Genomic DNA, 26,511 nt, shown 5'->3' with positions numbered 1-26,511 from the left:
CTGTTTCTAACCTTTTGTTTATCCTTCCAGAGGACCTTTATGTATACACATGGCAACACCACACACCCTCATGCTTTTAACCTCTCTCCATTGCCACTTTCCTTGTACCTAGAATGTCATGAGTACCGCAAAACTCAGTTTTAATAGTTTTTGCTTTTTTCTAAAATTTGCTAGAAAAATGTGTTCTGTTCTATGTAGAAATTAACAAATGTATAATGTTTTCTTTTTTGTGCTTTTTGTTTGTTTTTAGCTCCCTGTGCTGTCAGGAATCTACAGGACTTGGCTCGTATTTACATTCGGCGCACACTTAGAAATTTCATAAATGATGAGATGCAGGCCAAGGGGATTCCTCAAAGGGCTCCACCTAAGAGGAAAAGAAAGCGAGTTAAACAGAGAATCAACACTTATGTGTTTGTGGGTAATCAGCTCATTCCTCAGCCTTTAGACAGTGAGGAGGATGAAAAAATGGAAGAAGATAACAAAGAAGAGGATGAGAAAGATCATAATGAAGCCATGAAGCCAGAGGAGCCACCACAGAATTTACTGAGGGAAAAAATCATGAAGCTGCCCCTCCCTGAGTCTTTGAAAGCTTACTTGACATATTTTAGAGACAAATAACTTATATCAAAAAGAATGCCTACTGATGATTCCTTTAGTCTTGAAAATGTAGTGTTTATTAGGAGTTAAAAGAAAGAGAATTATTTGTTTCATCAGAGTGAATCATAGTGGAAAAAAATATAACTTGTTTCTCTTAGTAACAAAGATGATGTATTCAGTGATGAAAAAGAAACTCTTTTATAAAATCTATTTTTCTTTAAATCTTGGGAAAATGCTGTTTTAACTCAGTGATTTCAAAGAGGAATGCAGCAATAGTCAAGACTTTGTGTAATATAAGTCCTTTACTGATTCCCTACAGATTTGTAGAGGTGAGGGTTAGATTTAATTTTGTACAAGTAATTGTTAAGCATATATAATCTGATTTGAATTGCAGTTGTTTGCATTTCCTCTATGAAAACTTTCTTATCTAATAAGGAAATCAAATGCTTTGTAGACCTATTTACCTTACTTTTGTTGCAATCACTGTTGCTGAGTTGCTGTAGATATGTTCCGGGCAATATATGAGTGCAATAATAATACAAGATATTGAGTAATTTAGCTTTAAAGAACCCACAAATTTCATGAAATTTTACAGCCCTGCGGCTTTTACTTTTGAATTTATTGCCAAAAGACATGGGGAAAATACCTGCTTCTCTTATAGAGATTTTAAGAGCACAGCAAGTGAATATTAAAGTAGAAAGTATATACTTAATACAACTCAATTTGTATGGACCCTTTACATTTTCAGTATTTAAAAATAACGAGGTTATCTTAACTCAGAATTTTCAAAGGTAGTATATTTAGGATTGTTTTTCTGTAGTTCACTGTACAAAGTATTTGGTTTTTAAAAAAAATCTATCATCCTCTCTGACTATAATAGCATAGAGAAAAGAGTGAATAAATAAGCACGAGTGATCACCACTTTCTCAGCTCCGAATAGCAGGGCCAGAGCAGATGTGGTCAGCTGATGCACTTTAGCAAATGGGACTTCTAGCCTATCTGTATATTTAACTTTATAAGATAGGGATAAACTTGCCTACATTTGCTTTGGATCTTTCTAGTGTAAGAAATATTCACAGAACTTGTATGTAGACACATTTGTGTTAAAAATCTGGTTCAGAATCATAGTGTAATCTTTGGGACCTACACCATGTGCATTCAACTTCTTCCCATATTTTTCTGTTTCTTTGGTAAAATTATATATTCATTTTTGCTTAATGTTGCGTACTTAAGCTACATAGTGTATCAGTGACAAAACAGGTAATTAATGCCGTTATTAGGATTTTTTTTTCCTCTTAAGGCTTGGAAACACTCATTCCTTGTTAAAATGTACAATGTAATATATTTACTACTTAGTGTTAACATAGATCATGTATTTTTTAAAGGGAAAAATTTGAAATTACCATTTATTACCACCAGCATCATATTAAAACAGTTGCTCAGATTTCCTTACGGAAACTCAAATCATTGTATAGTGAAAGACTGTTATCTCTTTACTAAGATTCAAATATTGTTTCAAAAATCTCAGCTCTAGTAATTCCACATATCTAAAACACTTGTTTGGGGTGAGTACTTAACTCAGTGGTGGACCCCTTGACTAGCATGTGTGAAGCCCTGGGTTCTGTGCTCAGAACCACAAAAACAATAACAAGCAATTGTTTGAAATGATCTAGACACGAATTTGCCCCCAATCATTTTAGTAATGTGAGAGAAAATTTCTTGGAAGGTATTTGTTTTATATTCATGGCTGGGAAATGGAATGGGGGATTCTAAATTTTTTCTTAAATAATTATTAAACTTTTATTAAGAAATTCCCCATCTCATTTCTAAGAAAAAAAAATCAGTTTTATGCTTTTGTTATCTGTTACAAATATTCATTTAATTCTTGAGTTGTTTCAGAAGTTTAATCATGAATTCCTGGTACCCACATTTTTATCTAGAAAACCTAGGAAGAGTTTTCATCTTGTCTAATTCCCCACTCCCATTTTTTAAAAAATTGTTGTTATTTGAGCTGGTGCCAGATGCGTAAAAATACACATGTTTTTTGTTGATGCTCTTACCCATTTGGTAAAATTTTTGTTAAGGATATATTTGAAGATGGACATTTTCATATTGTCTTTCATTCTGTTGACCTTAGCAAAATATATAGTAGTTTTTCATGATCACTGCTTATTTTTTTTGTCATTGAACTGTATCTTTTGTGTTCTTAAATGCATTTATTTTACAGGTATGACTTTTATCGTTGACTTTAAATAAAGAGGTAGAAATAAAATTTGAAAATTCAAGTGAGAGCCTTCTTATCTATTATGCAAATATATTGGAATAAGAATATTTTGGGTTTGTGTTTTTAATGAATTCATATTTACTTGATTATAGAAAATTATGCTTTTATCAGTAGAGAAGTAGCAAATGAAGATGAAATAGAAGTAAATGAATGTGATCGGGAATATCATGGAATTTTATAGATAGATAGATTAGATATCATCTAATTGAGGCATTTGATTTTGCAAATGAGAAACTAGGCCTACAGTGGTGGCATGTTTTGCTAGTTATATAGCTAGTTGGAGAAAGGGCTTGAAATAGTATTCAGCATTAGCGAAATCCCAAGAATCTGGCAATGATACCATAACTACTGAGAAGCTAATTTAAATCTGTACTGCTTACTGGTTGATACATGTGGTTCTGATATTAATAAAAAAATTAAAATAGCATACATAGTGATTACAATAAAATACAAAAAGCGTATTGATTTCTAGCTGTTTGAGATAATAAAATTGAAACAAAGCCTGTTGAATCATTGGAAGACTTGGAAAGTCATTTTAAATAAAAAATCACATATAATTAAGCATCATTTTCTAGTGGCCTGGCATTTCTTTCTTTCTTTTTAAAAAACTTATGAATTTATATGATCTCAATATACCTGTGAATGTAGGTGAATTATGGTTTATGGTGGTCCCTGTTTGAACATCTTTGTTCAAACTTCTTTGTGCCTATTGCCAGCTCTGAAGGATGTAGTTTTTATTTATTTATTTATTTTTGGTAGTGGGTGGCAGGGTAACGGGGATTAAACTCAAGGGCACTCAACCCACTGAGCCATACCCAGCCCTATTTTGTATTGTATTTAGAGACAGGGTCTCACTGATTTCTTAGCACCTCGCTTTTGCTGTGGCTGGCTTTGAACTCTATCCTCCTGCCTCTGCCTCCCAAGCTGCTGGGTTTACAGGCGTGAGCCACCATGGCCAGCTAAGGATGTAGTTTTTTAAAAATTATTTTAATAAAATATTCATGTATGCATATAAAGTACCAGGAATAAGTTCAGTGTAGGTGCATGTGTACATACTGTAAGGTTGGACTACTAGCATAACCAACGTCTGTGTGCCCCTTCCCAATCTCAATCCCTCCCTTCTCAGGGATTAAATGAGATTTATCCCTCAGGATAACTGTTTTTTCTGACCTTGGTTTTTGCTGTTATTTTGCCACTGGCTTGTATTTACACAACCTGTGTATTATTTGGCTTCATACGTGGCTATATTCATACTGTATGTATATATTCTTCTGCAGCTCTCTTCTTCACTCCTTGCTACTTTTCTGAGGTTAATTTATGTTGTATGCAGTTGTGTTACACTAACAATTCATAATTTATTCTATGATGGACATTTTTTTTTGTTCCTGCAAATAGTTTACTATGAACATTCTACATGTATAGTGGCTGTGAGAGTTTTTTCTTAGGTTGTACATCTAGGGATAGAATTACTACTAGATTATAGAACATACTTATATTCACTTTTACCCAGATGGTACAGATTTGTTTTCCAAAATAATGAACAATGTATGTTCTATCCAGCTATGTTTACATTTTTTGGTTATACCACATCCTCACCTATATACACTATAATTTTTTGCCTGTTGGGTAGTGTGAAATATCTTATAGGGACTTTGTTACTTATTAGGTAATGAGTTTTTATTTTTTAAATAATTTCAAGTGTTGTTTTGATTTTAGGTTTCCTTTCTGAAAAAGGAAAACTTTGTCAGTCAAGTCTTATACGTTTTTTTCATGGATAGTTTCTTTTTAAAGACTTACAGGAGTTCTATTTGTAGCCTTGGTATTATTCCATTGTCAGGTATGTGTGTTGGAAATATGGTTTATTCTGAGCCAAATATGAGTGACCATGGACTCAAGTTACCCTGAATGGCATGTACCACTGTGGAAGAGGTTATGTGATTTATGATAATCACAGAACCAAAGTCATAAATCAGTGCATTTGGTGATCAAGTGTGGGAGCATCAGGTAGGTGGGCTTATGGCAAGGGGGGATCTCTCTTCTGTAGGTTTCAGATGTTACACTGTCTTAGCTTTAGGCCTGCTGCAGGCTAGAGGTCTGCTAATCTTAGTGACACATTCTGAGAAGTTATATAATAGTCATCAGAAGGTTACACCTGATGCAGAAGTGAAGGTAAGTGGCTATCAAAGGGTCTGAGATAGCCTGAGATAATAGTCTCTCAAGTTATGACATTACCTATGTCTGCTTAAACAGGGTCAAGTAGTCTGCAGGAACTTTTAATAGACATGCAGCTTTTTCAGAGAACTTCATTTTACAGTTCCCCCTGTTGGTGCCATTTTCAGTTTTAAGTTTCAAATTCCTCTTTTTACACCTTCAATACAAAGATCGTGAAAATAGTATATATTTTCTTGCAGAAGTTTTTATGATTTTTTTCCTTTCACATTTGAATCCACAATATACCTGGGATATTGATCTTTGTGTGGTCAGAAATATGGTCCAGTTTGATTATTATTTTTTTCACTTGTTTGATCAATTGTTTCATGACCAATTTTTAAAGACTTTTTCCTCTCCTTTGATCTACAGTGGTAACTTGATCACAAATTAAGTTTTCATGTATTTGTGCTCATATCTAGCTTTCTTTTTTATTTTATTAATTTGTATATCCCTCTGCTAAACCACACAGTTTTATTTACTATAGATTTACCCTAATTCTTGATATACTAAGCTAAGTCTCTTCAACTTATGTTCCAGGCATTTCTCAGTTATTCTTGAACCAGTAGACTTTCATGTAATTTTATGAACAGCTTTTCAGATTACACATACACAACATTTTTGGGATTACCTTGGAATAATATTGAATTTAAAGGTCAGATTGTGCCCCTCTTGCCAAGCTTATGATATGAATACATGAATATGGTACTTCTTTCCTTTGGGGTCTTATTAAATGTTTTAATAGTTAACACAATTTGGCTCTAAGGTCTGTCATCTTTTGTTAGGTTTATTGCTATTCTTGTGTTCTGTTTATTAAAATGGTATTTTAGACTTTTTATTGATTTTTGTACAATATTTATATCCTTGTCTCTTGTGACTTTTCTAGGTTTTCTACACAGAGACTCATCTTTAAATAAATTTTAGACAGTTTTGTGTTGTTATTTTTTCTTGGATTTTTAAATTTTACCTGATGTGTTTGGGACTTTCAGGACAGTGCTAAATGTCTTGAACAAGAACAGCCTTATTTCTTGTTTTATTAACCTTATGGTAATTTTTTTAAATATAAATGGCTTGATGTGTCTAAAAATGTACTGCAATTTTTTAGTGTTATTTTTTGTCGTGGTTTTTGTTTTTTTGTGGTGCTGGTGATCAAACCCTCATCTTCATGCATGCCAGGCAAGCACTCCACTACTGAGCCACATACCCAGCCCACTGTCATGTTCTATTAATGTCAATTGAGTGCATTTTTAAATTGTGTTGTTCAAATCTAATATGACTTAAGAACATTTTTGTTCATGTGCCTACTTGGCATAGCAAAATGATACCTAGTATACTATTTTATTTTCAGCTTTTGTTGTTGCTTATGTTTTAGATGATGTTTCATATAAACAAGAAATAGCCAAGTTTCTTAAAAATTTATTTGTACAGTCTTACTTGATGCTTTCTATTGACATTCACTTTAAATATTACTATCAAATGAATTGTTGAGCTATATGCCTACTATATTTCTTTTCTATATTCTTTGGATTATTATTCATTTTTTTTTCTATTTTTATTTTTGAAGTTATATACTTTCCCTCCTGCTATTAGTGATTACACAACATTTTAATGCATTCACTTAATTTATTAATCTTAAAAATCAGCCACTCTTCTATCACCTTAAGTAATAGAACACTAATTCTGAGGTCATCACCTCAAAATGATGTGCTGGCATATGTTTTACTTTTAAAATGTGAAGCTGTAGCATACCATTGCTGCTGTTTATCTAACCAATGTTAGATTAGATATACTCCCGTTTTCACCTGTTTTGCTCATTATTCCTTCCCTCCTCTTAGGCCATCCTAATTTCCTCTTCCCAAGGGTATGTCCTTTTGAGTTTCTGTTAGTAAAGGACTATGGTTGCAAACTCTTAATTTTGTCTGACAGAAAAAAAATCATTTAAAAACTATGTCCATTGTTTTAAGATTTTAGATTGGCAGCATTTCCTCTAAAGGATTTGTGATTTCTCTATATTTTGTCTTCCATTGTAGTTATTAAGTCAACTGATGGTCTTTCCTTTTGGGGGTCATCTGTCATGTGTATCTGCTTTAAAGATGTCTTAACATTCTTGTCTTTGCATCGTTAATCCTTTGTAGTTTCATATAATGTGCCTGCGTGTGAATATCTTCATTTTTCCTACCTGCTATTTACATGTCTTGTAGCTGTGTTGAGTTGTTCTCTTTTGTCAATTCTGGAGATTCTTGGCTACCTTTTTCCCCCCTTACAAATACTATCTTGACATTTCCTCTCTGTGTTGAATTTTAGATCATTTCTTCAGATATATTCATGGATCATCAGTTCTCTTTTATGTATTTATGTATTTTTGGCATGAGGGATTGAACCCAGGGCCACTTTACCAGTAAGCCATATCCCTAACCCTTTTTTATTTTTTATTTTGAGAGAGAGTCTCACTAGGTTGCTTAGGACCTCACCAAGTTGTCTGAATTTGTAATCCTTCTGCCTCAGCTTTCTGGATCCCTGGGATTATGATTGTGTACACAATACCTGGCACCAATTCTCTTTTAAGGTTGTTTGAAATTTGCTGGTTAACCCTTTAAGTGAGTTTTACTATCTGCTTTGTTTTCTAGTTCTTTTTTTTTTTTAAAGATCAGCTGGGTTGTTTTTATTAATGTGTTCAGTTCTCTAAATGATACCAGTCAGGAATTGGTCTTCAGTCCCCTGGTTTTGAAGATTAAACACCCAAGAAATGCATAGAAAGCAAGTTTAATTTAAAAAGAGAGAAATGCAGGGATAGCAGACTTCTTTGGAGACTAGAGGGCCCAGAGGTGGTTGCACTCAGGAATGAGTGTGTTTTGCTCTTTTATAGACTCCCAAACCTCCCACCTTTTCTTCTCTGTACTTGTATAAGATCCAGAAGGAGCAGCTTGGGGTAATCCTTAGCAATTCCTTGTGCAGGGAAGAGGTTAGCTATTAGCAACTTATTCTCTTTTCTTTGATAACCAGCCCTCCTCTTCTCAACCCCCATCATTCATTACCTACATTGACTGCCAGACCTTCAGCTGCTTGCCTCAGTCTGTTGAGAAATGTGATATTTCCTGTCCACCCAGGACAGAAGGCCTGTAGGCAGATTGCTTTTTGGCAAAGTAAGTATGTGGGGAGTCAGTACAACAGACTCATTTCATTGGATCATTCTCTTCACCTCATGTACCCACCATCCTCATCTATTTGTCTCCTTACGTAAACACATGGAACTTAATTATTTTGTATTCCTTGTGTGATTCCAGGTGTAAATTCTGCTCATGATGTTTCCATGGCTAGCGCTTACAACTTTTGTAGTTTGTGGGTTTTGACTGAGTTTGTATTGTACAGCTTTGACCATGGGACTCTTTACATCCTTAGTTAGGTCTTCTGGATCACTCAGATGGAGTGGGATGATCTAGAACTGCACTAGAAGGCAACTTTGGAGTTATGACAGATCCAGGGAGATTTTACTTGCTGCCTCCCCACTGTCAAACCTTGAAATAGGTAGTTTTCCTTGTGTTGTCAGGGTGAGTAGGTGGGTGGGCAAGGGCAAGAGTGGGAAGTGTTCCCAGTTTATTTTTAAAATAGAGCTCTGGGGCTATACAGATTTTTCCAGGTGAGGACTCCCTGCTTAGTAGAGGGGGTTTCTATCCTAGTACCTCTCCTATTCCAGTCCCAAAGTTACTTTCACTTAGTTATGCAAATAACCTCAAACTGAACCAGCCTTCAGTGAAGCCTTATGGGCTTCCCATTTCACTTCATTTTTGGACTTTTGTAAACACCTTGCTAACTAAGTCATGGCACATAAATGCATTTTCAAAAACGTGTTAAATATTTTATCTAATACATTTAGTTGTTTTTGGTGAGAGTTGTCCTAAGGTACTATCTGGAGGGCCATGTAGTGGTGTGATGCTTGTTCTTTCCCTTCCGAAGCCCTGTACTCAGTAATCAGTAATCAGTGTTCTTTTCCCCCCAGTTCAGTGTTAACACAGGCTTCTAAATTAGAAAGATTTTAATCTATCCTTCTGGAAGAAGACCTTATGAGTACAGATAATATTTATTATATTTTTGAGCTGAAATTGTAAGGCACTAACCTGCCCATCTGGTTCACATTTTCCAAATCCAACACTGACAAGTAGTAATTGTACTCGTAGTAATTGTATGAGTACAGTTGAAAGGAATTTGCTTTTTAAAAAAATTTTTTGATATACTTTGACAATAAAACACATGAAAAATGCCAAGCATACTTAAGGTTTATTTAAAAGTCATCCTGTTCACATAGATTAGTTTGGTTCTTTCAGTCTTTTTGTATTTTAAGCCCCCAAACATCACACATGTAGATGTGAACATTTTGCCAAAAGAGGGCAGTATTCACCTACAGTAGAATGTACGCAGCCTGAAAAGACTATTGCGGAAGGATGCATTTATTTTTTTCCTCTTAAAACTGATAAGACTCAACAGAACTCTGCATTTACTATATTAGAGTCCCAATCTGATCACCTGGGTTTGACCATACAAGTTTTAATTTGTATTTCTAAAAAAGAGATTTGTTGGAAAACTTTAATTCTTTAAAGATAAAATCAAATCAAGACTCCCCCCACTCCTCTTTAATATCTGCTTAATAGAATGCCCAGAGTATAAGTGTTTAACTATCAATCCTGTTCTTCCAGACATCCTCAAAGAGGGGCCCACTCACTTCCTGGAAATGCATGACAATGACAAGCCATTCTCCAGCCAGCACCTGCACTACTTTACATAGTTACACGTTTGTCCACCAGTTGTCTGTCCTAAGAGTATATGAGATCATGGTTTCAAACATACAATTTTAAACATTAAATATTGAAGAAATCTGAAGTAGGCAGTTTGAATCTTACCTGAATGAAATGTTTTGGGTTTAGGGGTAGAATATAGAAAAAGGAGGGAAACCATGTTTTTCAGAGCACCGTTTGCAGTAAGGTAGGAATTCGTGCACCTAGATCAACTCATTAGAACTGCCTGCCCTTTTAGGATTTGGTAATGTTATCAGATAAAAAGAAGGAAAACTGTTCTGCCTGGATTCAATAAATAATTAATCAACCTGAACTTCAAAAGGAGAGCTAGGGGCTAAGAGGCTGGGGCTTACATAAAATGTGCAGTGGAAGCAACTTTGGAAAAGTTTTTATTTGCATCACGCTGCCTACAGAGCCTCTTGCACTCACAAGTCCCCCTTGTCCTTGGGAGTCTGATTTCTGTTTAGAGCCGCCCCCTGCCTTCAGCGTCGTAATGTGATCTCTCTCCTTCTGGATTGGCCAGGGGGTGCCTCTTCCCTGGGAGTTGCTTTCAGGCACTGCTCCCAAGCCCCGTTTCGCCCAGCCCCGACTGTCCCCACCACCACTGCTATTGCTGCCGCAGCTGCTGCTGTCCAGCCGCGGATGGAGCAATGGATCCCAGACTCCTCTGCTGGACCACTTGCTTCCTCCTGGCCAGCTGGTGTCTGCCGGTGCTGCCCTGCCCCAGCCGGTGCCTTTGCTTTAAGAGCACCATCCGCTGCATGCACTTGATGCTGGATCACATTCCTCAGGTACCACAGCAGACCACGGTCCTGTAAGTTCACACAGATATCCCCAAGCCCTGTTCAGCCATGCTCTATTGCTTCTTGGCTGGACTGAGTGTAACTCCTTTTAATTGAGGATTTCTGATAGTCTCCCTGCTCGCTTACTTGGAAGAGTTTTTTTTTGTTTGTTTGTTTTTTTCCCCCACTTAACAAATAACTTCCTCGTTCTACTCTGTTAGACTTTAAATTGTTTAAATTGTGAGACAAGACGAGTTGGCGTGGGTACAGTTCTCTTTCTCAACATCTCCAAGAACTTAACCACTGAGAATTCTCATCTTTCTTTTTCCTTCCTCTCCAAAGGGTTCTTTCAATTGATTCCTTTTCATCATCATCTCCCAAATCTTTGGGACTCTTAATTGGATGTCCCTCCCATTTGGAAAGAATGAATTTAACTTCAAGAATGTAGTTCCATTTGATTATGTGTTGCTCTCTGCTTCCTAGGAGTGTGATGTCTTCACTCCCAGCACTTAGTCACTATCTGTCCCAAACAGTTCTGCAAATGGTCCAGCATAGCTCTCAATGCTTAGTAGACTTGCTGAACAGCTACTAGACTAATTTAGCATTTAGTATTTAGGAGGCATTGTAGAATGGTAGAATAAACCAGAATTTAGGAGTCAAACAAATCTGATTCAAATCCTATCTCATTGTTATTAATATTGGGATAAGAGTAGTATAATTGATACTTAGATTAAATATATCTATTAAAGAATTAGTAGAGCAAATCTCTTATTATAACTTTCAAGCTTTATGTTACAAGAAGGGGAGGGGATGCTGAAAGACCATGCAATTTCAAGGGCTTTCCTTGGGTAAAGATGAAGTTTTTGTGATTGCATCATGTCTGTGGAAGACAGAACAGCTGTCAGAGTTTTCAAGTTTGTTCTTGGGCAGAGGGAAATAGCTCCTGGAATTTGGAGATTTCTCCTAATCATGAAATAATTCTTGATAATGAAAAGTCCAAGTTGTATAGAAAATGACATGTATGATTCATAGGTTTTTATTATTGCAAAATATTTTTTTGTTAATCTTATATGCATACAAATATGAAGTAAGTCTTAACTGTAAAAATAGCAAGACATTCTCAAGCCTAGGGCCACTGCATATGGCTGTGTGGACAGCTCTAGAGGTGCCTTTAAACTCAGAACCATTCATTTGTCATTTTGTATCCACAGCTTTCTGGCAGATAGCAGTAAAGCCTTAGAGAAAGGGCAACTTGTCTAATCAACCAATATGACATTAAATAAAATGCTAACTAAGTAAGGTCCAATCTCTATCTAAAGTGTACTCCCTAGGTGTTTCAAAGAGCAGCACCCATTAGGTACTTCCAAAGGCGATTAATTGTAAAGACATCAGTTAGAGGAAGCTTGCTACCATGTGAAAAAGAAAGCTTAGACTCTGAGCCAGTTATCCTCTATCTACAGTCATTCCTACCAAGTGTGTGGCCTTGTGCAAGTTGTCCACATTTCTGTCTCAGCTTCTGAAACTGTGAAATGGGGATTCAGATAGTGTTCACCTGTTATTTTGTGATTTTGGGGTTGGGGTTGTGGGAGTACTGGAAATTGAATTCAGGTTTGAACTCAGAAGTACTCGTCCACTGAGCCACATCCCCAGCCCTATTTTGTATTTTATTTAGAGACAGGGTCTCACTGAGCTGCTTAGTGCCTTGCTTTTGCTGAGACTGGCTTTGAGCTCGTGATCCTCCTGCCTCAGCCTCCCCAGCGGCTGGGATTACAGGCATGAGCCACCGTGCCTGGCACCTGTCAGTTAATTTGAAAATTAAATGAGTTAGTGCATTTTAAATACTTGGGAAATTGTCTAGCCCTGGTAAGCACTGTGAAGTTTTAGTTGTTATCATCATATCTACAATTAAAGACAGGAGTTAGAAACTCAAAGACCTCCAAGAACCTGGCTGGTTAATTTGAGGGGTGTAGGGTGAGTGAAAAACTACTGTGTGAGTAGAATGAGGGAGAACCATTGGCCTCAAGCTTGGAGTGCATGGAGACAGTTGGGAGCATGGAAGACAGTGACGAAGGCTGTCTGGTCATATTTTTTCCAAGAAATTATGGATGTCAAAAATAAAATTCTTGCCAGGTGTGGTGACAACTGTAATCCCAACTACTAAAGAGGCTGAGGTCAGAGGATTGCAAGTTCGATTCCAGGCTAGGCAACTTAGTGAGACCCTGTCTCAAAGGGATAGGGACGTAGCTCAGCTCAGCGGTAAAACTGACCCTGGGGTTTAATCCCCAGTACAAAACAAAACAAAACAAACAAAATAACTAAAACCAGAAGAAGAAGAAAGGAAAGAAGGGAGGACGAAACTCCTAGCTTTTAAATGTTAGTAGCAAATAAATTTTTAAAACGTGAAAGGCAAAAATATCCAAGTTCACAAATGCTTTTAGCTGAAGGCCTTCAGTTTGTGACTGCTATTAAAGAAATGGTGCAAAAGCTGAGAAATGAATGTAAAGCCAATATAAATTGATGTCCTGCTCCTTTGGGGCTAAAAATCTTTGATATACAATTATATTTTTATGTAAGCAATTTCATGAAGGACCACCACTGACCTCGTTAAGAAAAGATTTGTGAAAAAGCAAAGCCAGTCAACCTTTGAAAGTTACGGTGAATGAATGCTGGCTGAATTTTTCCTAATAGAAGCATCAATAGTTTCTGTTAAACCACACTTAAATATATATGTATTGTCACTATAACATAAAAAAAATAATGTAAATAACATATTTAGCACTGCAAATGGCCAAAGTGTTTAGTAAATACTAGTTAGTAGTATTGCTATAGTTTTCTTGATTTTTTTCATCTTTAAATGTTTACAGTTTTAACTTGAGTACAGAAGATATTTTCCTCATCCACAGACAAGAAAACTTAAATGTTTTTAAAGATTATGATGATCAGGATTATAAGTTCAGAAAGATACAAAACTATCCCCTTAACTTTAATTTGATTCCATCTTATGTTAGTCAACTTTTTATCTTTGTGACAAAATACCTGAAAAAAACACAAGGAGGAAAGATTTCTTTTGGCTCATGGTTTCAGAAGCTACAGTCCATGGTCAGCTAACTCCATTGCCTTGGACCTGATGTGAGGCAGAGCATCATGGCGGAAGGGCAAGGTGGAGGAAAGTATATCTCATGGCAGCAGGCAGATAGATGGTGGGGGAGTTGGGGCTGGGCACAAGATATACCCTTCCAGGACACACTCCTAGTGACTGTGTCCTCCATTGAGACCTTAGATCTTGTAATTTCCACCACCTTTCAATAGTCTACTCGATTATGAACCCATGAAGGTGTTATTCCATCAGTGAGGTCAAAGCCTTATTCAATCACTTCTGCAAAGTCTCACCTGAGCTTTGCTGCACTGGGGACCAAACCTTTGCAAATGAGCCTTTTGGGGACATTTGAGATTTAAACTATAACACATCCAAAAAGATGACATTGTATATTCCAAACTAATATCCCTTACCATACAGGAGACAACCATTTAGAAAATCTCAATCTTCATATTATGAATTTCAGTATAGAAAAGTCTTTTAGAATCATAATTTGCAAACTACAAATTTTCTAAAAATGAGCACAACATTTTAAGGGAGACTGTTCAGTAATCAGAAGCATTATTGTTTGATTGGCTTTAGTTGATTCCACTTTATCCTCAGGCCATTAGATTGTACTTTCCAAATCTTAGTTACCAGTTAAGAAAGGTGATATTTTCACTAACCAACATATGGAATCAATTCCATATCCAATACCTAATGCCCAATGGGGAGTGGTTAAAATGTGGTACACATAATCAATGGAACATTATTAAACCATAAAGAGAAAATAAATCCTGTCATTTCAGGAAATGTGGATGGAACTAGGGGATGTTATGGTGAGTGAAACAAGGTACAAAAAGATAAATGTCGAACCTACAAAAACTGATCTCATAGCAGTAGAGATATACCTGGAAGAGTATATCTCTCAGAGTAGAGAGCAGAAGAGTGGTCACTAGAGGCTAGGAAAAGTAGAGGGCAGAGAGGAGAGGCAGATTGGATGAGTATACCAAAATACAGTGCCATAGGATGAAGAAGTCCTCATGTTATACTTCACGACAATTCATTGTGTGTTTTACAAAGAACTAGAGAAGAAAAGTTTAAAGGTTTTCAACAGGGGCTGGGGATGTGGCTCAAGCGGTAGCACGCTCGCCTGGTATGCGTGCGTCAGGGGTTCGATCCTCAGCACCACATACAAACAAAGCTGTTGTGTCTGCCGATAACTAAAAAAAAAAAAATAAATAAATATTAAAAAAAATAATAAAATAAAGGTTTTCAATATAACAAATGATAAATGAATGTTTAAGGAGAGGGAAATGCTAATTACCCTAATCTAATCATTACACAATGTACATATATTGAATGATTTCAGTGTACCCCATAAATATGTACTATTAAAACTCCTTTTAAAAAATAAAGACATGAGATGTTCTTAGGATTCCCAGGAGTGGGAAGATGCCGAGGCAGATGTGTTCTGTCACTAACAAAATGGAACATACTTTGAAAACCATCTTGAGCACATTAGAAAAATGTATAAGCTTAGGGCTGTTTTAATGACTGAGGATTTGAAGATTTCCCCCCAAATTCTTAAAAACAAGTATGGGGTACAGTGGTCATGTGCTTGCCTAGCAAGTGCAGGGCCCTGGGTTCAGTCCCCAGCACTGCCAAACAACAACAATTAAAAAAAAAAAAAAAAAAAGCAAAGCAAAACCATGTTGAACATAGAATCCTAATCATTGAAGTGAAGGCATTTTCTTTATGTAGAAAGCATGCCTTGCCCTCAAATAATACAAAACACAGGGAAAGGTGGGGTTGGAGAATGGAAAATGACTTACACTCAGATAAGAAAGAATGGATTTGGCTGATAGAATTTTCATCTTGTTCAAGAAGGGTTTATTTAGTTCTTTTAGCTAGACTTTTGTTTTTTTCATCTAACTCTCTGAGGTTACTTTGACCTTTTTCTTTTTTTTTTTTTTTTTTTTTAAATTGTAATTTTTTTATTGGAAAACAAATATACAACTTGGAATGGATTTGAGGCAAATTGTGCCATAAGCAGATTTTCTTTAAGTGGCTAAACAAAGTTTAAAAAGCAAGTAACAATAAAAGAAAATGTTTCTGGTACAAGACCAGCAGTACAAAAAAATAGTGTACGAGTACCTGGATAATACACCCGTTTTGCAATAGTGCAACTTTTAAGTACATATTGTTGACTGTCCATAGTCCACGCAGAGTTACAACTCCACACTTCAACAACAACATGCTGACAAGTCCTAAAGAAAACTACTTTTAAAAAAGGCATAACCCAGATGTTCCCTCATTTGACCAACTCCATCTAAAGTTTGGATGTGCAGAAGGGCTTAGATATATCCAGAGTAAGCCACATGCAACATGTTACTTGATCAATTTTCTAAAATAAGGTATCAGGACAATGACAGTAAGATAAGGGAAGAAAACATGGAGGAATGAAGTCCTAATTACTATACATGCATATTTTTTTGACAGTAGGGGGAAACCTTTTACAGATAAGTTACAAACAAAGAAAAGGCAAATAAACAATTTTGTACAAGAAATTTAACACATTCTGTACAATGTCTTCACTTTGCTGTCATCATTTGTACAAACTCTTCATAGTTTACTTGACCATCACCATCAATATCTGCTTCCCTGATCATTTCATCAACCTCTTCATCTGTTAACTTCTCTCCAAGGTTTGTCATCACATGGCGAAGTTCTGCTGCACTAATATAGCCATTGCCATCCTTATCAAACACACGGAATGCTTCTCTAATTTCTTCTTCGCTGTCTGTGTCTTTCATTTTTCTTGCCATCATTGTCAGAAATTCAGGGAAGTCAATTGTGCCATTACCATCAGCATCTACTTCATTAATCATGTCCTGTAACTCTGCTTCTGTGGGATTCTGCCCAAGAGACCTCATTACAGTTCCCAATTCCTTTGTTGTTATAGTTCCATCACCATCCTTGTCAAATAGTGAAAAAGCTTCTTTGAATTCTTCAATCTGCTCTTCAGTCAGTTGGTCAGCCATGCTGCAAGCGCTACCGGTTTCCGAGACACGACCACACAACCACTCGGCTCACTCGCTCCACTCGGACTCTACTTTGACCTTTGAAACAAAATTTTTCATAACTTTTTATAACTGATGTCACTTACTGGCTTTGAGTGATCCCGCCACAGTAGTGAACAGGGATGAATTCTCTGGACCTGCCCCCAATCTGGTGTTATTGAAATGAAGGCTGACAGGACCCAGATGAGCTCTGTCCAAACTTGAAATGTACACAGTGGTACCTTTGGTACCGGTTAGGGAGAGAAATGGAACCGAAAGTTGGGCCTCTTTCACTCTGAAGCTTTCTCCATAGTAAGTCAGGATTGATTAACAACTACAGCAAACAACCCCACCCTCCGGTCGACCACCTGTAACCCCACTGCCCTTAGGCCTCAGGCCTGTGCAGTACTGGGAAGTGGGCTGGGGGAGGCCCCAAGGAAGCTGGAGAAGGGTTGATGGAGCCCAAGCAGGAGAGCAGGTGAGGGGCAGGCAGGCAGGTCGAGGGGTGGAGGCCGGGGCCTAGTGGCATTGCTGGATATCATCCTGATAGAAGCAAATGTACAGAATTCTACACTTGGGAGGTCGATGACGCCAGGCTCCATGTTAGTGGTCCTGGGATTTCCTATGATCTTACATGGTATGAGCTGACGAAATTATTGGAATATGACAGAGTTTCCTGCACTAAACTTCATTTCCGTCCTCATTGTAGAGTCTATAAGTGAGGTGAGGGAAGCATTATGGGAATAACAGCTTTGGCTGTAATAGGAGGCAGCAAAACTGGTCCCGTTCTAGTTGAGGAACTACTACACACGTGGAAAGGCAAAGAGTAGAACAAGTCTGGTGTGAGAAGAACCTCTTCTGTTTTGCCTTTATGGAGTTGTCAAGTAGACTGGTCATGCCGAGAGCAAAATTAAGTGACAAAAGAGGAGGAATAAAATTGTAGAGAGAATTTGTTGGATTTCCCCCAGGCATCCTGGGGTAGGAGATAGGGGCTGAGAAGTAAGCTCAGTTGGGAGATAAGTGGAGTGGAAGAGATGCAATTGAGTCATCAGGGAGAAGGGTGTTTGTTAATTAAGTCAAAGGGAAGGAGTCAGATTTCCTGGGGGAGGGGAGTTAGAATGAGAAAAGGCCATTGTCTTCGATATGCAGATGCTAGCACACAATAAGGAGGTGGTGGGGGGGTGTCAACATACTTTATATACACAACCAGAGATATGCAAAATTGTGCTGTATACATGTAATAAGAATTGTAATGCATCACGCTATCATTTATTTTTTTAAAAAATCAATAAAAAAGGAATAGTACTTTGGATTAGACAAAGGGGAATGAAGGGAAGGGAGAGAGAATGAGAAAAGGAAAGACAGTAGAGTGAATGGAACACAACTTTCCTAGGCTCACATATGAATACACTACCAGTGAAACTCCACACCATGTACAACCACAAGAATGGGGTCCTAATTAAGATAAATCATACTTCATGGATGTATAATATGCCAAAATACATTCTACTGTCATAGGCTGGAACTCTGGCAAGCCCTGCAGGAAAGGAAAAAAGAAAGAAAGAAAGGGAAAAAAAAAAAAAAAAAGCACAAAAGAGCCCGGATTGATAGTCCGGCTGTGAAGGCAGTGCACTGCACAACTCCCAATTGTGTAGTCATGCCACGTGGTGAGCCTGGAGAAGAAAGAAGGAGGAAACAGAGAACACAGAAACTGAGAAGGAGGAGGAATACTAGGAAAGAGAATTCTCTGTATTTCAAAAGACAGGAGAGGTGATCAAATCTGGCAGAAGTTGGTGTAGCAGAGTGCAAATTTTGCCTCCAAGACTTTGGAATAGAAGGAGAGGGTCAAAGGGATTTTGTTTATTTTTTATTTTTTAAATGGAGAGAGGTGGCTCTTCGTTGTAGGAAAAGGAATGAAAATAGTGTAGGAAGTGGGAGGGTATGAGGGAAGAGAGATGAGTAGGGTTTTTGTTGGACTTCTCAGTTCAAAAGAGAGGTGCTAGTAAGACATGAGTATATTACACAAGTTAACTGGGAGCCCAGAGTCCCCCTGGGTCAGGCAGGCTGCAGACCTCCTGACTCAGTGGACAGATGGGAGACCTCCTGCCAGCAGGGAGCCAAGACATCTGGAGGCCATCGTGGCTGCAGCAGATGGCCTTCCCCATGCAAGGCAGAGAGAAACCAGCAATATGGAGGACAGCAGATGTTCAACCACTTGATGTTTTTGTGATTTTTTTTTTTCTTCTGTAACAATGGTATCTTTCACAAATAATTTTAACCAAGTTTTGTTTTACTTAATGAAATGATAAATTAGTTGCTGATGGTGATTCAGGTTTGAATGATCTAAATGTTTATTAAAAAAAAAAAAATGAATAGGTACCAGTATGACTAAGCCATCCTGGTGATTTCCTTACTTAGTGTAAAAATGTTCCTTTCTGTTCTGAAGTCCAGGGCCTGCTTCTCAGGATATATGGGAGAGATGTGTCACACAATCCTCTGGCTATTGCATAAAGATGACCAGGTCTGACCAAAGTTGAAATCACAGGACACTTTCCACATTCAAAAGGAAAGCATTTATTTATTTGAGGTGGGTCCTGCTGTGTTACCCAGGTGGACCTTGAACTCCAGAGCTCAAGCAATCCTCCTGCCTCACCCTACCAAGTAGCTGGGACTTTATACAGGTGTGTGCCCCTGTGTCTGACTAAGAAAAACTTTAAATGTGCCTTTCTTTCAGTCAATAGATGAACCATAAGAAATGACAAAGGTTTTACTGTCAAACTCTAGACTCTGCCATGAAAAGCTCATATATTAAATTTGTTTTAAATAAAACAAAGTTTTATATTTAAAACCTACCTTGTTCTCCTGTTCCTGGTTGGTTTGGATAACTTTGTCGATGCTCCCATGCTTCATCTAAGTAGAAAAACAAAAACAAAAAATGAAATAACCCAAATTACAAACTATGTGATTTTTTGGATTTTGTTTGGATTAAAAAAAAAACATTTAAATATGGTTTCAGTGAAAAATACCATAAAAAAATTCTCAAGTCTGCTAACTTCATTTTTTTCTTAAACTATTAGAACCCAAAGTCCTCATTTAACCTTAAGTGCTGCAGAATGCTAGTGGTTAGATACATAATAGACTTCTGTAATATTGTGTGCAAATGAGTTCCAAGAGGAAGGATGTCTAATTCCTTCCTTCCTTCTTCCATCCCTCCCTCCCTTCCTTCCTTCCCTTCCTTCCTTGCTCAATGCTAAGGATTAGATGCAGGGTTTCTGTTATGCTAGGCAAGTGTTGTCCCTCTGAGCTAAACCCCTAGCCCTAGGATATAGATCCTAAGATTCATCTACCCATCGTCAGAAGTGTGAGCCCCATGCTTAGTGAGATGTGGCCGTGGCCTACATGCATTGCACAAAAACCCTAGAGGTCGCCCAAAGATAGACTTCCCAAAGTTTACTAATTCCTGGCATTTTTCATGAGTTGCCTTTGAGTTATATCAGATAAGACTCCTATGAAAAAAACCCATTTCCTCTTGCAGGAATATGGTCTTCTTGCCAATTAAATAGGATGACTTCATCACCTTATTAAATGAGCACCTACCAGAGTCTTGCCTCTGATACAATTAGAACATAAGTGGATTATGTTTTGTTTTTGGTGCTGGGTATTGAACCCAGGAACACCTTATCACTGATCTACATCCCCAGTCCTTTTTTAAAATTTAATCTGAGACAGGGTCTTGCTCAGTTGTTCAGGCTGGATTTAAACTTGTGATGCTCCTGCCTCAGCCTCCCAAGGAGCTAAGATTACAGGCGTGGAGACTATAGGCACACATCCCCCCTCCCCAGCCCAGTGTGGATTATGTCTTATTAAGTCACAGTAGTAAATCTGGGGACACAGTGCTGCTCTTCCTGCCTGAGATGCATCCACACCCAACTTCCTGAGCTCAGTCCCTCCTGCTTGTGCTACAGAGGTCAGCTCTGAGTCCACCTCAAAGAAGACTCCTCCATCTTTTTTGGCTCATTCCCAGTCTTCATGAAATGCCCTCCGGTTTTACCTGAATCATTGAACATGCCATGTGGAATAAGTATTATTAACCTGTCTTCCCGCCATACTGAGTCTCCGCAGGACTGTGAAGATAGACAGCATCTTTTATCTGTACCCTTAGGGCTTGTCCCCAGAAGATGTTGACTACAGAAACGAACCCTTTGGCACAGTGAGGGGTGCTGAAGGTGTCACACCTTGGACAGTTTTATGTAGAATTCCACTCTGGAGCTGCAGGCCACAATGTTGATTGTGACTCTGACCCGGTGCTTCACCACCTATGTGGAGGATCACTCTCCTGGAAAGGGCGTGTGGTGTGGCTGAGGAAAATAGTTCCCCAAACAAAAGTCCCTGGGGAGAATGAGTCAAGGCAGAAAACAGAATTAGAGGCCAAAAATTCTGACAGACGGACATAAAATTTTTTCATGGTGATGTATGTTGATGCTTAACCCTGAAATGCTGTGAGGGGCCGGGTGTGGGTAGGAGACATTGATGCAGATCTCTGTTTCTCTGCTTGGTGCCTTGGTTTCATCCTGGGGTAGACAGACTGTGAAATGGTTTGACCTGGATCAAGACACCTTCCCTCCTAGAACTGTTTCCTTTCTGGCTTACCCTGCCCTGTTACAGAGACAGATTTTTGCCGCGGACTTTATTTTGGCCATCTCTAAAGTTGAGCACTGTTGGAAAGCAGTTGCAATGTGGAGAATTTACTTTTAAAATATTCCAAGTTGGCTAAATACAGCCACCAAATGGGGATTATAATACAGTCCCTAGGGGGAATCCTGGACGTTCTCACAGTACTGTCCCAAGGAAATGGTACAATCAATCATTATCCTTTTAAACTTACCAATATTAGTTCTAGTAATATTTGTTTTATTTACTCATGCCTTACATTTTCTCATTAAAGACATCAAGTGTCTGGGCTGGATTGTAGCTCCGTGGAAGAGAGCTTGCCTGGCATGTGTGAGGCACTGGGTTCGATTCTTGGCACCACATATACATAAATAAAATTAAGGTCCATCAACAACTAAAAAATATTAAAAAAAATAAAAGGTATCAAGTGTCTGATTGCTGTTTTCAGTTAAGGGCAAAGGTAAAAATCAATGTTTCCCATCTACTTTTTTAAAAATATTACTTTCTCTTTTTGTACTTATTTTATTTTTAATCATATCTTTTCTCTGAATCATCATCTATCTGAATCCTAACCCATATACATTATTATATTAAGAATGGAACTTATACAAAGAAATCTTCAAGACTGAGATGTACCTCAGGGGTAGAGTGCTTGCTTAGCATGTGTGAAGCCCTGGGATCGATCCCCAGCACCATACAGGAAGGAAAGAAGGAAGGAAGGAAGGAAGGAAGGAAGGAAGGAAGGAAGGAAGGAAGGAAGGAAGGAAGGAAGGAAGGCAGGAAGGCAATATAGGTCATTATTAGGCACTGATGGATTTTACATATGCTATTGAATGTTCATTTGCCATTATCTAGTAAAACAGGACAAACTTCGTACAATGTGATGCAAAACTTCTTGTGTACCTTTTTGGACTTTTTTTTTCTCTGATGGATTTGAAAAAACAAGATCTGACCAGGATAGTAGAGAGTCACCTGACTGAAGTTATCATGGATACACTTGGTTTCCCCAGTCCCTGGCTGCTCCCTCAGTTTAAGAAGGGCTTTTTGTTTTACAACCTTCAAGTTCTGAGCAGTTGCAGTTGTTCTGCACAGGGCACAATCCTGAAGGATCCCATGTCGTGTCTGTGAGGTTTGGATGGCACCTCCCATAGTCCTGGCCAATTTGGACCACACAGTTGTGAATATGATTCTAATCACGCTTAGAATAAATTCCAACAAAGGCATATGACTGTTCTGGCCCCAAAGCCACCACTATATTTTAGCAAGCTGCTTGGTGTAGTGGAAAGAGGAAATTCTTCCAAGTTCTTACTGACCATAATACAGTTCCTAGTTCTCTTAGCCATGAACATCATAGTTCTGAACAAAGTTTCATACCAGTGGAAACCAGAGCTTGTACATTGTGCATGTTTTTTAACGTCTAGCTTGCATTTATCAGAACTCTGAGATGAAGGCAGATTCAGGAAAATTCTCCCTTCATTTTTCCATTGGGAGGTATGTTTGGGAAAGAAGGAGAAATCTTTTAAGATTTAGAAATTAGATTAAGAAATCTTAATCTAATTTAATTAAATCTTAATCTTTGTTTTTGTGTATGCACAGCTGAAAGAGTGTAGAGTTTTAGTTTTTTAAAATAAAAGAGAATCTTTGGAGAAGTACAATGTAGCAGTCTAGAAAGGATCAGGAAACTCTGGAGATCTAGAAGGAACCCAGAAGGGGCAGGGCGCAAACTGGGAAAGGAAACCACTTTTGAGCTCCAATCTCTTGGGAACAGGAGAGGAGTGAAACCAGCATTAATATCGGGAGAGAGAGCGGATTGCAGACAAATAGAGCAATTCCCCAGACAGTCCGTGAAGAACCTGGTTTCCTGCTTGGGGCGGGGCGGGGGCGGTGTGTGGTCTGTTTAACATCTGAGCACACAGACCTCAATCTGAGATTTAAGACAAGTATATACAAACCTGTTTTAAAAGGTTAGGTCCTTCTGCTCTGTATTTCAGTGCTCTATTTCAAAGCATTTGTACTTGCTCCTTGACAGCTTTAATCAGCATTTATATTTACTTACTTAATCTTTCCCCCTGACATTATAAACTCTGCAAAGTAAGGGATCATTCTCTCTTAGTTATCACTGTATCCTCAGGCCATCAGAGAATCAGGAACATAGGAGGTACTCAATAAGCATTTTCCAGGTGAAGGAACTTTCAACATTTCCATTAATAATGTGGCAATGGTGATACATGCCTGTCACCTTAACTACTGGGGAAGATGAAGCAGGAGGATCATGGGCTTGAGGTCAACCTGGACAACATAGTGACACTGCATCTAAAAAAAAAAAAAAAAAAAAAAAAAAGTGACAACAGCAAGCCTGTCCTGGGTACCTGTCAGTTGACTAAATGTAGGAAGACATCTGCATATAGATCCTCAGCAGTTTTTACAACCCCCTGGAAAGCACATGTTATCTTTAACATTTTACAGATTCAGCTTTGCATCTGCCACCTGCTCCTCTGCTGGGAAAGAGCAGGGCCTTTCCTTCTAACAACAGAGCCAGGAGGTAAGATGGTTTTTGTGTTTATTTGTTTTTTAAAATATTTATTTTTTAGTTGCAGATGGACACAATGCCTTTATTTTGTTTATTTATTTTTATGTGGGGCTGAGGATTAAACCCAGGGCCTCACATGTGCTAGGCGAGCGCTCTACCACTGAGCCACAACCCCAGGCCCGTTATTTTGTTCTAGTTCTGGGGATTGAACCCAGGGGCCCAACAGTGAGCTACAATCCCCAACCCTTTTTAAGATTTTTTTAAAATTTTGAGGCAGGGACTGGCTAAGCTGACCAGGCTGGCCTCCTATTGACAATTGTCCTGCCCCAGCCTCCCGAGTCACTGGGATGGCAGTCGACATTTGCCACAGGAGAGCTAGGCTTTGGGGTAGGGGAGTTGGCCTGTTTGGTTGGAGGGGTCCTGAGGTCCACCAAGGAGTATGAATGGCAGGAAGGAGCAGTGTTTCCAAAGTCGGGGCTGAGCTGGATCCCGAGGCAGAAACAAGCAAGACTGGTGCTTTTAAGACAGGCAGAAACAGATGAGGAGAGAGGGGAGGCAGGAACCTCCTTTCCAACAGGCAGGAGGGGTGCTCTATGGACTTAGCAGATGCAGCACTACCTTAGTGATTAATGACCTTGAGATCCTGCCTCCCACCTCGCTCTCAGGAATACCCCTGAGGTTCAAGGTCTCCAAGGTGGTGGTGGTACAGAGCAGGGCCCATCTGGTGCTCTCCAGGGACCACACCCAGGCTCTATTTCTCCTGGGAGCCCTCAGAAAGATGCTGCCCCACTCATTTCCTGGCACCTGCCATTGCCACCTGTCCAAGCCACCCAATCTCACCTGCTTTCCCGCAGTAGCTTCCCAGTGGGCCCTTATTTCCCCTGGCCCCGGAAAACCCATCTTCCACACAGCAGCAGGAGGAAGGCTTTCATCCAGATGCTACTCCCACCCCACCCAAGGCTGGGTCCACTTGGAATTTATCACCCACCACCATCCACCATCCTTCTTCCCTTTCCTCCCTCAGTCCCTGGTCTGCAAGTCCTTGTCCTTCCAGTAAGCCCTAAGCCATGGCATCTAGGACGGTGTCTAATAAGAGTAGACCCTTAACCATTGCTTGATGAGTGGATAAAGAAACAGAGAATCCTGGAATCTATATACCTCATAGAAAAAAATAATAGTGTTCCTCAATTTCTCTGGGATGTGAGGAGAGCAAATAAGAAAAGGGTGTTCAGGAACCATACTTGGAAAAGAAAGCCTGGCTTGCATGCTTACTTATTTGTTTATTGCATTACAAAGCCTTATCCGTGCTAGGCAAATACTCTCCTGCTGAGCTACATCCCTAGCCTTCTTTTTTATCTTGAAATATGGCAGAACTCTCCACTAAAGTAATAGTACATGAGATAGGAATGCAAAGGGAAATGTTATAATTAATTTAATGGTTCCTTGAATCTTCATAGTTTGGGATCTAAGGCAAGCTTTACCCCCAAATCACTTAGCGGTAGACAAAATACCACACTTGTAGCTGGAATCAGTGGTGTACAAATCCCAGTGATTCAGGAGGGCGAGGCAAGAGGATTGCAAGTTGAGACCAGACTGGGCAATTTAGTGAAAGTCTGTCTCAAAATAAAAATATAAAGGGACTGGGAATGTAGCTCAGTGGTAAAGCACTCCTGGGTTTGATCCCCAGTACTGGTGATGGTGATGGGAATGGCATATTTGATTTTTTTTTTGTGTGTGTGCCAGGTATTGAACCCAGAGGCACTTTACCTCTGAGCCACATTCCCAGCCTCTTTTTAAAGTTTTAATTTTGAGACAGGGTCTGGCTAACTTGCTGAGGCTGGCTTTGACCTTGTGATCCTCCTGCCTCAGCTTCCGGAGCTGCTGGGGTTACAGGCATGTGCCACCACGCCCAGCCACACTTGCTATTTGAGTGCAGGTGTGGTTGATAATGAATCTTCTTTGTTTTACTCTTGCCTCTATAAAGTATAAGTGTCTACACTTGATATTTCCTTTTCTTTTTGGTGTGTGAGCTTTGGGGTGCAGCAGGGGGAAGGGGTTACTGGGGATGGAACCCAGGGGCATTTAACCACTGAGCCACATCCCCAGCTCTTTTTATTTTTTTATTTTGAGAAAGGTCTCACTAAGTTGCTTAGGCCCTCAATAAGTTGCTGAGACTTTGAACTTGGGATCCTCCTGCCTCAGCCTTCCAAATCACTGGGATTATAAGCATCTGCCATTGCGCCCTGCATATTTCTTTTTGATTTTTCTTCAAAACAGAGTGTGCACCCAAAAATATATCTATTAATGAAAATTGGCATGAAAGAAAATTTAACTTGTGAGCTGCTCCCATGCCTGTGTCTAATTAAATCATTGTTTTCTTTTTCTCATACAGTTTACTGCTTTTTTCCTTTTAAAATATACGACATTTAATTATCCTAGAAAAATCTCATAGCTTTTAATGCATGAGATAAAACATTCAAAAAAGTAAGCATCTACCTTGGATTTTTCATT

At 38.7% G+C, this 26,511-nt stretch overlaps 2 protein-coding genes and 1 pseudogene across 7 annotated transcripts in view; 2 read left to right on the top strand and 1 right to left on the bottom strand.

The window, feature by feature from the left end:
• The window catches only part of Pcmtd1 (protein-L-isoaspartate (D-aspartate) O-methyltransferase domain containing 1), a 75,598-nt gene extending 72,155 nt beyond the window's left edge, over positions 1-3,443 (top strand). For 5 of the 6 annotated variants that reach the window (XM_076835841.2, XM_076835846.1, XM_076835840.1 and 2 more), the window contains one exon: positions 251-3,443. In XM_076835841.2, coding sequence (XP_076691956.1) covers positions 251-618 — 368 coding nt within the window. In that variant the 3' untranslated portion in view covers positions 619-3,443. The remainder of the gene's footprint in view (positions 1-250) is intronic. The other variant, XM_076835842.1, reaches the window with a different exon arrangement.
• A 7,086-nt stretch (positions 3,444-10,529) lies between these two features.
• The window catches only part of Pxdnl (peroxidasin like), a 431,430-nt gene continuing 415,448 nt past the window's right edge, over positions 10,530-26,511 (top strand). Inside the window, exon 1 of the mRNA XM_076836074.1 lies at positions 10,530-10,693. Within this exon, the coding sequence (XP_076692189.1) occupies positions 10,530-10,693 (164 nt within the window). The remainder of the gene's footprint in view (positions 10,694-26,511) is intronic.
• Positions 15,819-16,838, bottom strand: LOC143381910 (calmodulin-1 pseudogene; annotated as a pseudogene).

Source organism: Callospermophilus lateralis, chromosome 16 (genome assembly GCF_048772815.1).
Source record: "Callospermophilus lateralis isolate mCalLat2 chromosome 16, mCalLat2.hap1, whole genome shotgun sequence".
NCBI lineage: Eukaryota > Metazoa > Chordata > Mammalia > Rodentia > Sciuridae > Callospermophilus > Callospermophilus lateralis.
Note: the sequence above shows the minus strand (reverse complement) of the source record. Positions and strands in the feature narration are given on the sequence as shown.